The sequence below is a fragment of the Lethenteron reissneri genome, chromosome 20, assembly GCF_015708825.2.
Source record: "Lethenteron reissneri isolate LAM-NWPU_2019-01 chromosome 20, ASM1570882v1, whole genome shotgun sequence".
Lineage (NCBI taxonomy): Eukaryota > Metazoa > Chordata > Hyperoartia > Petromyzontiformes > Petromyzontidae > Lethenteron > Lethenteron reissneri.
In genome coordinates, this window is record NC_083798.1 from 17,834,053 (window position 1) to 17,848,258 (window position 14,206).

The 14,206-nt window shown below is 40.6% G+C and overlaps 2 protein-coding genes across 3 annotated transcripts in view; both read left to right on the forward strand.

Annotated features, from left to right (window-relative positions):
* The window catches only part of LOC133344908 (uncharacterized), an 842,858-nt gene that overhangs the window by 333,306 nt on the left and 495,346 nt on the right, over positions 1–14,206 (forward strand). The window lies entirely within an intron of this gene.
* Positions 1–14,206, forward strand: part of LOC133344899 (pleckstrin homology domain-containing family M member 1-like) — a 61,938-nt gene that overhangs the window by 17,042 nt on the left and 30,690 nt on the right. Inside the window, 3 exon segments of the mRNA XM_061555212.1 lie at positions 3,801–3,979; positions 4,982–5,422; positions 5,424–5,724. Of these exon segments, the coding sequence (XP_061411196.1) occupies positions 3,801–3,979; positions 4,982–5,422; positions 5,424–5,724 (921 nt within the window).

Genomic DNA, 14,206 nt, shown 5'->3' on the forward strand with positions numbered 1-14,206 from the left:
CAGATTTGCGATTTTATATATATAGATTTCCAAACGTGAGTTTAGTGAAAGAAGCAAGAAACTAGTACTTAACAGTGCCATGGTGAGGCCTAGTCCCGTGCAGAGCCCCCGGCCTCGCCTAGATTTCCCAGCCGGCCGAGGTGGCACCTTGATAGGCTGTGGCTGGGCTGCTACCTTCCCACCCACTGATCCCCCCACCCGCTTTGCAGTAATATCTACGGCCTATAGTAGTAACATCTACCGACTCGATAGTAGTAACTGCACGCATTGGGGTGGGGGGGGGGAGAAGAGGACATCACACTGTGAAGAATTTACCTGCATTTTAAACGCGAATGAGAATTCCCCCTCCACATATGGCGCATGTGCGTTGCTAGGGGCGAACCCCCGCCAGCTTTTGCGCGAGTGCGCGCTTTGGCGCGCGGTGAGTGGCATAAGAAAATAAATATATATAATAGCATTAAATGGTTAATTTAACTACTTTAAAGTTGACGGATGCGAAAATGAAATGAAGCTGGTTCACCACGGGGCTTATGGCGTGGTACCTGGCTACTTTTTTAAAACATAAACCCCACAGTTTGCGAGCCAAATCCTTCGCAAGTTTCGTACACAGACAGAGACAGACAAAAAATTACATTTATACATCAAAACATCTTGAGACACTGTACATAACGGTGCAACATGGGAATTCTGGTGAAAGGTATAAAAGAGACTTGTCTCAATGGGTTTTCACCTAGTGTATAAATAGAGGTCATTGCTTCATTGCATGGTATGCATCAATCCTTTTAAATGCATGTGATTGTACTATAACTACATATCTCTAAAGTATATACATGGGTTTATATATGTGGCACTGTGGCAAGAATGGTTGACTCCAAATTGGGAGTTGACTCGGCCCATCATTCTTTTGGGATCAAAAACAAACGGACTACAGCTTTGTTAGAATTCAACAGTGGTCGACCCATGGAAGGAATGTATTTCGACTACTGGCTTAGAGTTGATGCCAATGGAGTTGAGCACCATCCAATGTTCTTGGGTCTTTCGGTAAAGTCACGTAGATAGATTCAAAGAAAATAACAAAAAATAACAATCACGAAAGCTTTAAGTCAAGATTTCACCATCCAATGTTCACTTGAGCAGGGACTTTTTGACCCTGAGTTCACGCAGACATTGCTGGTTGTAAATAAAATTTTGTTGCTACTACTGTGAGCAGCAGCACCACCACCACCATACATTTGACAAAAAAAACGTGCTTTTAAAATATCTCGATACAAGCCAGTTTAAAATCCAATGCTTGATTATATTAGCAGGTTAAGATCTCCATTGTGAGCATGAAATTTAAATATTAACAATTAGGGAAACATTTTCAGCATAAATGTTATAAGTATAGTAATATGAATGAATAGCATGCCATGGTTTGGTCATTTACATACCTTTGAAGTTGTACATTTCACTTACGTTTTGCTGAGCTGTAGATATAATGCGTTTAAAGTATACCTCCTGTTTAAGTGCACAACCTTAATTATTTGCTATTACTCTGATAGCTTGTGCCTTGGAAATTAAGCATAACCCATACATCACTTTCATTGTTAATACGTTTTTCTGTCTCATAGTGCCACTTTATCGCATGCTCTAACATAAACCATATTGACTGGACTTTGTGCCCATAAGCAACCTCGCTGATTTAAAGGCAGTTGGAAAGGGAATATGTACATGCTAATTGAGTGATGAATGTGGAATACGATAGGCCATTTAGATGCTGTTATAAAGACAGATTGCCCCCATGCATGTTATGCTATGAACTATCTGAGTGACCAGGAGTTGGTTCCTAACAACTGTGGGTTTATTTGTAATTGTATCGTTATTCATGTTAAGTTGACAGACCCGAGTGTTACAGTAAATGGTCTTGATGTAAGATGGCAATCTTAATGCCATTTAGAAGCTGAAAATGGAACTTAGTGTATGAAGTAGAGCACAATTTTTTTTATTACAAAACTATTAACACAGCTGATTTATTATCTGACATCAGTGGTAAATGTTGAAAATGAACCCATTTCCAGCATTATAAAAATCGTGTAATGCTTAATTAACAGTTTTTTTCATCCAGTCACGATTAACACGATTAACACGATTGGCTATGTTGGGTGCAAAAGAAGGTCAACATACATACGCCGTTTTGCCTTATTTTTTGTAAGTCTAAAATGTGCAAACAAAACCCTTATTAGTCCATATGGACTAAGAAGTGGACTAAGTGCCATAATTTAGGATCTGCTACGATTAATAGAAATTTAGGATCTGCTACGATGAATAGAAATATAAGCTTTTAAAACAAACTTCCTCGTAATATGCATGTGTAAAGGCATTGGAAGTCTTTCTAATGGCTTTACTGATTATTATATTGCAACAAAAGTGCAATCGGCATTCAGTGTGCTTTATATAGGGAGGGTTAACTAAAAAAAAACAGGGATGTTTTGGTATGGGGAGGAGTTTGGCTTTTGAATGACAAAAGTTTGTCAATTATAAATTATTACGAAATATAATCTACAGCATTGCAGACCACATAGGCCTGGCTGGTGTATGCCTGTAAACAAATACTTCAGCAGGCAGGAACTGGTGAATCGCTTACATTTATCACTCTCAAACCTGCAGGGCTGCGACGGAGCCAGTAGATGGCAGTATACTAAATGGGTTTGTTGTGTGGACATTATACCTGTTATCTCTTACGCGTGGATTTTACCCATTTACTCGGGTTTCCTCTCACAAGCAAGGCTCTCATATATAATATGCCAAACATCCCAATGTAAACCCCCTACTAAAAAGACCCTTGATACTCGAGGCTTTTCGAGATTAAAAAAAAGAGTAATAAGGTAAAGTGGGAGTCCTGCAATTGCATGCTCATGCCACTGCTGGGAGAAGGGCCCCCACTAGAGAACCCATTTGGGGGTATTGGCCTACTCTTTCACCCTGGCCAGATGTTGGAAGAGGAGGGCATACCCACACATTACCGCACCAAATGCAACCTGCCAGTCGTATAACTGTGGTGTACATATACTGCTGGGTGGATTAATGCATTTATCAACTTGTACATTTTCAACTTCCACAGTAGTGTAATGAAATGGCTTGCCCCTGGATTGTACGTCCAGTCTGATAATTAAAATACCAACGTGGCATCCCTATTTACTTAGTCCTATTTCTTTTGAAGCTTTACTGTATAAACACTTGATTACATTCATGAATGTCTCTAAGCCACATTGTCTTGGTTGCATCATCAAAAGTGAATCTAAAATGTATTCTACGAAAGTGATCTGAAAAAAAACTATCTCTAAATCTCAGGGAAGGGTTTCAAGTCACTGATCCTATAAAGTGGTCTTTGTGCTCCAACAAGCTTAAGCAAGCTCAGGGAATTCCGATGGTGTTTTTTCCCAAGTATAATACTGGCAAGATGTGACACTCTTCTTTCATTTAGGGGTGCAATTATGAAGTCTAGCTATATACTCTGGAACTGACACCAACAGTACCATTGCTAAAAGCAGACCAACATTGTTAAAAAAAAATCGACAGAATGGTCTGATTTGAGCTAATGATTGAGTGCAATGGCGCAGCCAGATTTATTACCTTGGGTGGCTCGGTAATGAATCGTGTTAATGCTGCTGGATTTGAACCATGGCAATAATCCAGAGTACGGCAATAAAAAATACAATCTGTTTACACAGACGTCCTTAAACAATGAGTGTGCTGCTATTAACCTACGAGTCCAGCATTGACTCTTAACACCACATTAACTTCCATTGCCACCCCCTCAGGCGTCTACAACCCATTTCAAAACATCCTGAAGATGGGCAACCTGGAGAAGCGCACGGGCACCATATTGCTGTGGAAGGAGTACCACTGTGTGCTGGCGCCCATGTCCCTGCAGCTCTTCAACCCAGGCTCAGAGGTGCACGGCAAGCCCAAAGAGGTCTACATGGTCGCACATTTCCAGGTGAGTTCACCTCTTGCCAGAGCTAAAGTCGCGCACCAAGTCACACAGAGACAGAGATTCTATATTTTAGATTGTGGAACATAGGGTAAATTATGTTGTAGATCTTGCAGTGTCATTAACAGTTTCAAAAGTATTCACTGGGCACTCTTATTTCTATTCCCCTTCACGTCTCATCAAGAATAGGTTGAAGCAGATATGGTCGTACATACAAATAATTCACACCTGTAATTCAGGGTTAGAGTATTACGAATATTTATAAAATTATCAAAACCGATGAGCTGCAAGGTGGCCAGAAGAAGGAAGTGACGACATTTGTATGGACATTTAATCTTTAACCCATCGTATATGTGGATATTTAAATAGTGGCTTCATGTCCTTGCAATGTCCCATCATTTATGCATCATGTGCAGTTGTACGTCATAAAATCACTGGTGAGTCTACCATGAGTTTAATCAGCATGTTATTGTTTTTTTAAATGTACACAATAGGCTTATCTCCACTTCCACCAAGTTGTACGACTTTATGTTCATAATCAATGTTGATGGCGTTGATCGATTGCTTAGCGGGCACCTACAATGGTTAGTAAGGTACATTAGAGGGTGGTGTGGCCAGCATCATTATATAGTTGCATGGCTTGGAATTTAACCGAGGTTGCTGTGATTATAGTTCATTGCACTAATCATTGTACCAGATATCTCCACACACACTGACAGCACATGCACGCGTACACACATTGGCTTGTTCGGCATTTATATAGGCAGTGGTGCTGCAGGCTTTAGATAGCTTGTCATTGCTAGGAACGTGTAACGTAAGTGCTAATGCGAGTGAAAAAGGGCAGTGCCTATTTCCGTTGGCATATCTCTATCCAGTGGAAGAAAAGCCAAACTTCTACAACGATTTGAAAACGAAACAATATTTTAACAATCCATGTATTCTAAGCATGGCACAATATATTTACAAGGCATGATCTGTCAATGATGGACAATGTGTTGTGCTGTGCAGGGTGTGAGTAGAGGCGGCAGTAGCAACCTCTTCCAGGTCGGAGGTGGAAACCGCTGTTGCCTGGAGCTCACCTACTCGGGCACCCGCATACACCTGCGTGCGCCCTCAGAAGAGCAGGCAGACGACTGGGTTGAACGGTTGCAGGAGGCCATCACCGCCATGCAGTTCTTGCCAGCCGATGATAACGACACAACAATCCAAGGACCACAAAATCACTGCACATCTGGACCACTGCACCCAGAGCCCACGGTTGATGAAAGCTGTCTGGTACAGCCACTGCTACACGGTGTGCTAAAGGTACAGCAGATACAGCAAGAGGAGACAGCAGGCACGGGGCACGCATGGAAGTCATTCTACTTCACTCTGGACAAGGACACACTGTGCCGCTATGCCATGAGCGATCGCAACGGCGCCCCTGTCCGCACACACGGAACTCGCGAAGCTACGGGACGTGGAGAGAAAGCGGGGTGCGCCACGCAGATTCAGCATTGTGTTGGGCAGTGACACCCTGCACCTGCGTGCCGTTAGTGAGATGGAGGCACGCCTGTGGGTTCACACGCTCAGACGCGTGCAGGGGCAGCAGACGGGGTCAGGGGAGCATTGCAGCAAGAGTCCAGAGCGAGTATGGGGGCGCAACGGTGAGGGTGAAGAAGAGGGCACCACTATCACCAGCTCCTTCCTCAACCTGCTCACCGAGCTGCCCGCAGAGAAAGGCCTGGATGCACAGAACTGCAAGTGTGCTGGTGAGATGCATGCGGCAGATGCGATGACACTTTTAAGATTTTATTTACTTCTCTCAAGTAGAACTCATGACCATATGGTAGTTGAACTGCGCTGAAATAATCCAAAATATAGAAGAAAATTGCATTGTGTTCACATGTTGGGCTATACTGGAATGCTGATCTTTAATAGGAAGTCTGACTTCGAGAGATTTTATTTTTTATAATTTTTTACACCAGAATTACTTCCTGCTGAAAAAAGCAGTGGTGTGGCATTAATGTGGAATATCCACATTTATCTGTTGGGATCAAGTGGACCCTGAGATGACCACTATTGATTGCATAATGTGGTACCCAGATTTGTTGACCCTGGAGGTTTTTTAGACCAATTCAAGTCCCATTTTGGATTCAAAATCTCGGCACCCGACCACATGATTCCTTAGAAGGGTGAACACACCTAGATGGTGCTCTGGCAGAGGACAACTAATTCGCAATTTGAGGGTCACACGTTCAAATAAAATGTGAGTTGATTCAGTCCCTCGTCCCTATGTTCAATGTGATTTAGATCCATTGTGTGGGAAGCCAATGGTAGTTATCTTACAGATAGAATGACCCATCAGAGGAATGTGGAATCGTCACCCATGGCTCAGGACCACCAATGTAGGTCTGGCTGCCCCTTTGCGTATTTGATCAAGGAGATGCTTTAATGTGTGTTTTTTTTAAGCACACAGATTGGCATTTATGGTTAGAATTAAGTCTATCCAAAATTGAGTGTAGGTTAGCATTGTCATAAATATGGTCACATTTGCCATGTAAAGTTATATGATTGTACATTATGGATAAATCTGAAGGTAAGAATGATATTTGCAAGGATAATACGAGGTAGCAGTGTCATGTCTAAAGACTTGGAATAATGTTTCATGGTTGCTTGACCACCAAGGAGCTATATGGGTCTGACGTTTTGAGGCTCTGTAGAACTAGCTACGGTGTGAGTTTACACTCCAACAGAGGGCAGTGTTGTGTTAATGCTGTTTGGCCCCAACTCTTACTAATCAGCTTGCATTAATTAAATTTTTATCTATGTAAAACAAATTCATTATCAGAATATATGAACGTTTTTCGGAGAGTTTTTTTAGTTAGCAACAGGGAGTTAACTAAAGCTTGTATGTGTGTTCGTATGCATTTTTGTATAGGGCTTAATACAGGCACGTGTCAATTCACTTTAGAGATTCGATGAATCGTCACAATTTAGGTTTGCAATAAAAAAATGTTTACAGTATAATTAGTTATCATATTTTGTACATTCGCCTGAATATAATCTCAGCTTATTGCTTGCATAGTTTGCAAACATTGTACAGTATATCTTTCTCATACACAGGTTTTGATGCATGTATTTCCAGCTTAATCAATTATGCACTGATACATCGCTCCAGGTCTCGTTAATGTGAACTAGAGATGCAATTTGATTACCAATTAAGAGTTTACAGTGAAGTGAGGTTTACAAATTAATTTAATTTAAAATGTATGCTATCGAGTGCAACATGCCTTTCAGATTACCCACCTTATAAACACAACGTTGTTATGTCACAGTAGTGGGAGGAATGGATGCAATCTTAGTAGTGTGCTCTAAGGTACTGATTTTAAAGTTGATCGTCTATTATCCGGCACTACGAGATTTATCTGCCTACATCCAACATTATCCGGCGGTCCCGGGCCGATCCGGCGAAACCTGCAAAATCTCTGTAACTCAGTCCGGCTATTGGCACCATGCGCATGACAAAAAAAAGTAGTTATACTTGATTTCAGTGTTCATTATTATATACAGTACATTATTCACTACATACAACTTAAACAATGAAAGTACTGCACCCCATGCAGAGTCTTCGATATTGGAGTGATAAGTACGGTGCAGTAAATACAGTACCTTTTTACAGTAGGAGGTTTATTTTTGGCTATTTTATTGTTTAGGTATGCCAATTTCATATTGTAAACAAATTTAAAACACAAAAAAACAACACCTAAAAGCATAATGTAATGCAAAAATGTGGAAAAATAAGCTATTTTAAATAATGATGTGATTATCCAGCATTTTAGAAAATCCGGTGCCCTCTTTCCCCCCCCAAAGCCACCAGGTAATCAATGATCTGTAGTTTAATACCCCATGCAAATGTGTTCACAAATATATTTTCGCACACCATTAGCAGGATTTCTCATTTATAAACAAAATACGAAGCACTGCATTTATTTCTACATTGTGTGACTTGGTAGTGATGTGGTTAAAGCACTTGTCTCATAATCTTCATTTGAGGAATTCTTCAGCCTATCATTGTTCCAGAAAGAATAAAGTGAGTACTGTATTACTTTATGGCAGTGAGCAGTGGTTGTCCTTTGGTGCGACTGGCTTCCACCATGGGAAAGTTGAATATCCACCACTGCCTCAAGACCACCAACAGAGATGTACAACCGCCCCATGCACATTCAAGCACGGGAAATCTTTAATTTATTGTGATTATAAAATTATATCTATCTTTAAAACCGGTGCAAAAATCGTCAGTCGAAAATGTTATCCACAAATCAAAACCCTAAAAAGTGCAGTCCTTGTTGCTTGTTCAGATCCTGCAGATTCCAAATGACTTTGTACAGTTTTCCAATGACTGCAAATATTGTTCTGCCTTTAATCCCTTGAGGGAGGATGGGGAGAGTGGAGGAGATGGGCTGGTGATGATAGGAACACATTACTTGGCCTTTGTGTGCATGTGCTGCTTCTTGCAATACTCTCAGCCGACAGCAGAATACACACCATACATTGGTGTGTATTCTGCTCCTTAATAGATCATTTGTCTGTCAATATCAGTCCAGCAAAGTTTTGTAATTCTGTGGGATGACTGGGTGACTCAGAGGGCTCATATTGCCCGTGTCAGAGGTGGCCGAACGTTTCAGACACCTGTGATTACAGCAGGTTCTCAGATGCAGATTATTTTATGGTAAATAAGAAATCTCTTGTTAAACGTTTACTTTTCCTCTTACTCCAACCTGGTTACGGAATACCTCTTACCAGTGTCTGCCTCAAAACTCTCACTAATTGGCTTCATAAACTCTTAACCTGAATGACCACCCATGCAAGGTGTCTGTTGGTTCAGTAACTCCACAAAGATTTATTTGATTCCATGTATCAGTGGGTACAGTTAGTTCTGCCTGCTTTCCTTGTCTTTCACTCTGCCCTCTTCCATCCGTTAAGGCTTTGGTGTTGCCACTGCTGTTGATATTTGCCTGTAGGTATTTGCACAGCCCTGCCAGATCCAACTTTTGCATTGTTGATGTTTGCTTAGCCTGCTCACCACTTTTCTCACTGGCCTGATGAGCAATTCATATAATAATTGGCTTGCAATTGTTTGGGTGTGTTTTATCGCCAGTAATACTTGAAAAACAAGTGGGCGGAAAATAAAAAAAAGTGGGGAAAAGAGCAGAGAGAATTGTGCATTAGCCAGCTGAACTATAAGGGTTGGCCCCGATCTGTACCTCTTCAAAGCGGCTGCTTTTCTTACTTAATATGAATGATAAACTCTGCTGCCATGTAGTGTATGAAGCTATGTCAAAAAGAAATATATTTTATTTTGACTGCCATTTTTCCACTACTATTGAAAACTGCTTGGCAGGCAAAGTGCATTATCAGCGCTTTGAGCTGACAATAAACATCTGCTCCTCACCAATCACACGGTGGCCGAACATGGGCAAGAGCGGACTTAGCCAGGGGGTGTGAAGCCTCGTGTAATGTGTGGGCCGCAGGGCTGTGGGGTTTTGTCCACAACTGAGAGAGGCTGTTTAAAATTTCACAGCACCTGTAACCCTATTCATGTGAGTGTTTGTGTTTTCGTGATCCTTTGGAACATTATCCATATCTGATAAGTGTAGTGCCGGACAGTAAAATACGCTGAAAATACCATTTTACATACGTGCATGCAATGTATTGAGGGCTGACATAAAATAGCCTGGGATAGCCTAATTTAAATGCAGTGTTAAAATTAGACAAAAAACGTAATGCATTGTCATATGCGCACATCACAAATAAACAAAAACCCTACCATGATCACTATTAACACTGCCTTACAGTTCGGAAAAATAGGAAATTGCCCTTCTCTTGTATAAATGGAAGCCTACAGTATTTCTTTCATATGACAATGTTAAAGATTCAATTGGTAAGTCTCTTATTTGTTAATATTATATGGGGTGTTGCACCATACTCGTCGTATTTCAGCACTTGGGGGAAAGGACTGGTGGACCACATGCAAAAGTTTTTAAAGTTGAGAGAGATTAGTCATGATGACCCATATCAAACAACTGGGGTGGGGGGGCTCGTGAACAGCATATGGCTTTTCATCCTGTTGAACAAACTCATTATATGCGTTAGAAGCATCTTCAGAAATGTATGACACTAACTTTCTGTCATTTTCTTGATGTAATGAAGATGACAATATTCTTCAACTCTTCACAGTAAGTCACATTTTCTTACACGTTTCTTGAGTGCATGACAATACATCAATATCGTGACTCTTAAAATGTACGGTAGGAAGTGTATAAAGCTTTGTTGAGTTCTTTCACGTTGGTTAACTCAAGGCATTCTTATAAATGTTTGCCTCGAAGGCACACGTCCATGCGTAGACTGATATTATCTTGTAACCTTCTCACTTTCATTCTAGTTACAATGAGTAATTTCGGAAAAATATTTTACAATCGCATCTATGATTCAAATAAAAAAAATTAATATCACTTGAGCACAACTCAGTATACCTTGTTTTGTTTATTATGGGTCTAAATATGCCACCCACTTTAACAGTTAAAGAGCTTAAAATATATTCTTGCCAACATTATTTAGTTAACATATAGCGTGTAATTAACGTGAGTATATTTTCCCTCTACGTATAACGAGTAATTTGTGTCATTGTTTATTGATTATTATCAGCATGGGGGTGCTGCTTATGGAGCATTCCGTTGATCATTGCTTGTTTCAAACTCACCATAGATATTATCTTCTCAAGCCATACTTTATAAACAGTCCATCTTGACTGATACGAAAGGCAAGCCGCAAATTAGATGGTTATTTGTTATCTGTTAAACTGTTGTATGACAAGATTACTAAAATAATCTGACCAAGTTGCATTGACAAGAGTGCTCATCCTGCAATCATATGATTGTAAGCTAAAATCACAGCCAGGTGTTCTACTGAACCCTCCCCATGGACGTTAATAGGAGCCATCTTATGAATAAACCTGGTTCCTACCATAGAAATATCAAATGTTCCCAACTGGTTTTTGAAACAAAATTGTTTTAACAGGTAAGAACCACTAAGCTATATAGCTCTTTTTCTTAAGCAAATTTGCCACAAATCATAGCTCAACAAAGTGGCTTAATTTCTAGCAACCAAATACTCTTCATGCGTCTGAATTCAAACGCTGTCTTCCCGACAGACCTGTTTTTCACCTGAGGACGGCTGCTTGCGCTGTGGCCGAAACGTCGTGAGAATTATTTTATGTTTTATTTTTATTATTTTATTTCCCTTCTACGTGACTTTACCGAAAGAACCAAGAAGATGAATCCCTGCAGTCTCGAAAACTTTAAATCGAAACTCTTCATACATGTTTCTAAATGTGGAGGGGAAAACCAGAGGACCTAGAAAAAAATAATGCGACCACAGGGAAATCATGCATACTCCAACTATACAGGCGTCAGGGTTGTAATCGAACCCAAGACCTACTGCATAACAGGGCGAGGGAGTTAACATTTTTCCACCGTGGCATTCATTGGATGCCAGTGGAGATGAATGCCCCCCCCCCCCCCCCCCCCATTGCACCTTTGAGCATTGAGACACTGACTGGTGAATTTTGTGCTTCTATAACACAGAAAAAAAACTAAGTTTAGCTGTGAACAGTACCCTGAGAGTGACACGTGTAAGCTGATCCAGGCACTCTTTCTGGGGGCTGTCTGTGGTGGCTTGGCATTCCTGGGAACATGGATGAAACTGGATTGGGCCAAGTAAGCTTATCAATATGAAATGAATGTGAACTTTAAATTCAGAAACAATCGTTATTTCTTCTATGGCACCTTTTGCTTCAAGTTCTCAAGGTCGTTGCACAGTTCTTTTATTCGTGAAATAATTTATAATACAGAGCAAGAATGAATAAGTATTTCGTTTTACTGATGGCTTAGAATCCAAAGTAAAAGTGTCCAAATGGTCGCAAAATCAGTTTAAACACTGCAGGTCACATTGACACCTATATTAAATGAATTAAACACATTGCCCGGGTAATTAGCCACAAAGTTGGTAATGGAGATATCATCTACAAATTAACAAAAAGTAACATTCAGCAACATGTGAATGGGTTCCTATATATGAACGTGTTGTGTTTTTACATCTGATTTTAGCTTGGAGTTGTGACAAGCCAACCCAGCTCATCAAAGTATCAGTTTGTGAGAAGTCTACATTGGTCATTCTGTAGAAAATGGCCACCACTGTAAGAAAGACGTGTTTTTACCAATCGTTATAGGAGATGAGTGCCCATTCTTGTTTTATCCAGAATGCACAGACATTTGTGTTATATATATCAGCTCACAACAGTGTGATTGTGAATTGAACTTTATGTCAAAATGGGGAGCACATTGGTACCTGTTCTTGGGTAATTTTTAGACTTCCATCAACTTTGACTTGGTGGAATTAGTGGTGAGGGTGGAGGTTGGGCCATGCAAGTAGGGCAGCCCCCTGTCTAATAAAATGCTTCCTCGCCTGGTTGGCTTGGGAGTCTGATTAGAGGAGGTTCCTGTGTAATTCTAGATCTGCCGGGGGATTACACCTGGCGTGCACTTTGTCCACATGCGCACACTGAAAACCATTCACTACTCACTACTAACCACACTTTTACTTGTGCTTGTAATGCCTAACCATTGTTGGATCTGTGTTGCTGATTGTATTGATGTTTGCAAGAGGTCAGCAATATTTATAAAACATCAATTTCAAACTGCACACCAACCATGCACAATACACCCTGTCCACCACACTCTGCACATCGCACCCTGCAATCTGTATATGAAATTCAAGGTAGAAGTGTTTGCATGCAAAAAGGAAAATTACGAGATACCTATCCACTAGTCGTTTTTTCATCATTATTGAAACGTCCTCATTTCCATAGTGTGGGGGTCTTACTGTTGATAACAAGTGACCCTGAAGCAATGTTGGTCCAAGTTTATGACTGAATCCAGCACACAAATTATATCTCTACCAGGCCAGATACATCAAACACTTCAGTATTAACCCTCTACCCTGTCTGCTGCAACTTGCTTATGTAGATAGTTTGCCAAGATTAACATGATATTTCCGACTGGGAATTAGGAGAAACATTTTTTTTGTGGCTTTCTGATGTTTGTTTACTGAAAGGACATCCAGTAACCAAAGTAATGGTGTAGTGATAATGATGATTATCTCTGAATTGGGTTCATCCGGTCTGTCTTTCTGCCATTGATGTGGGTTTAGAGTTTAGATGCATCCTGATTAACACACATGGTGAGCAATGGCTCACCTTTTTTAAATATAAATGTAATTTTTTGTCTGTCTGTGTGTGTGTTCGCACACTTGCGAAGGCTTTGGCTCTCTAACGGTGGGGTTTATGTGAAAGAAAAAAATATCCAGGTACCACGCCGTAAGCCCCGTGGTGAGCAAGCACTATTCCGTTTTCTCATCCGTCAACTTAGAAGTAGTTTATTAGCGATTTAGTGCGATTTATCTTGATTTATTACGCACGCTCGACCATACCAACTCGCACGCCTTCGGTGGGGGGGGACGGCCCCTGCCAAGTCATACACGTTTTTTTTTCGTTAAAAATGCTATAAAAACACACAACGCTGAGGTAAATTCTTCAGTGTGGTGTCCCCCCCCCCCCACCCCGATGCGTGCAGTTACTACTATAGAGTCCGTAGATAATAATGTTATAGCGCTTAGATAGTATTATTTTAAGGGGGGGGGGCGGGCGAGAATTTTCGGAAACCTTTTATATCAACTATTTACCCCCCACTTTCTATAACTTTTTGGACTTCTGCAAGCCTCATATAATTTTGTTGGTGAAGAAATGGACAAACGGCCCATCAGCCTTTCACAATAGCTTAGTGTCTGTGTTTGTATATGTAAGGTTATTAAGATGAGTTTTGAAGAAACCATTTTTGCCCGGGCTATGCCGGGTACTTCCCGCTAGTAAGCTCTAAAATGTGAGCCGTTTGTTCCTTGATAAATCCATTATTTGGCTGTCACTGAGGTGTTATATTTTATCTTCGGCAAATAATGTGTTTATGTTTCAGCACAGATATCTCCATAATTTCAAGTAACAGTTGAGCGTGTTTATTAGAGACGGTAAATATTGCACTTGAGCAGCTGTATATAGGCTCATTTAAAACATTACCGTATTAATTTAACATGTTTTTCATGGCATGAAAATAACGTTTTTGTGCTCCAGTTGAGTGTTGG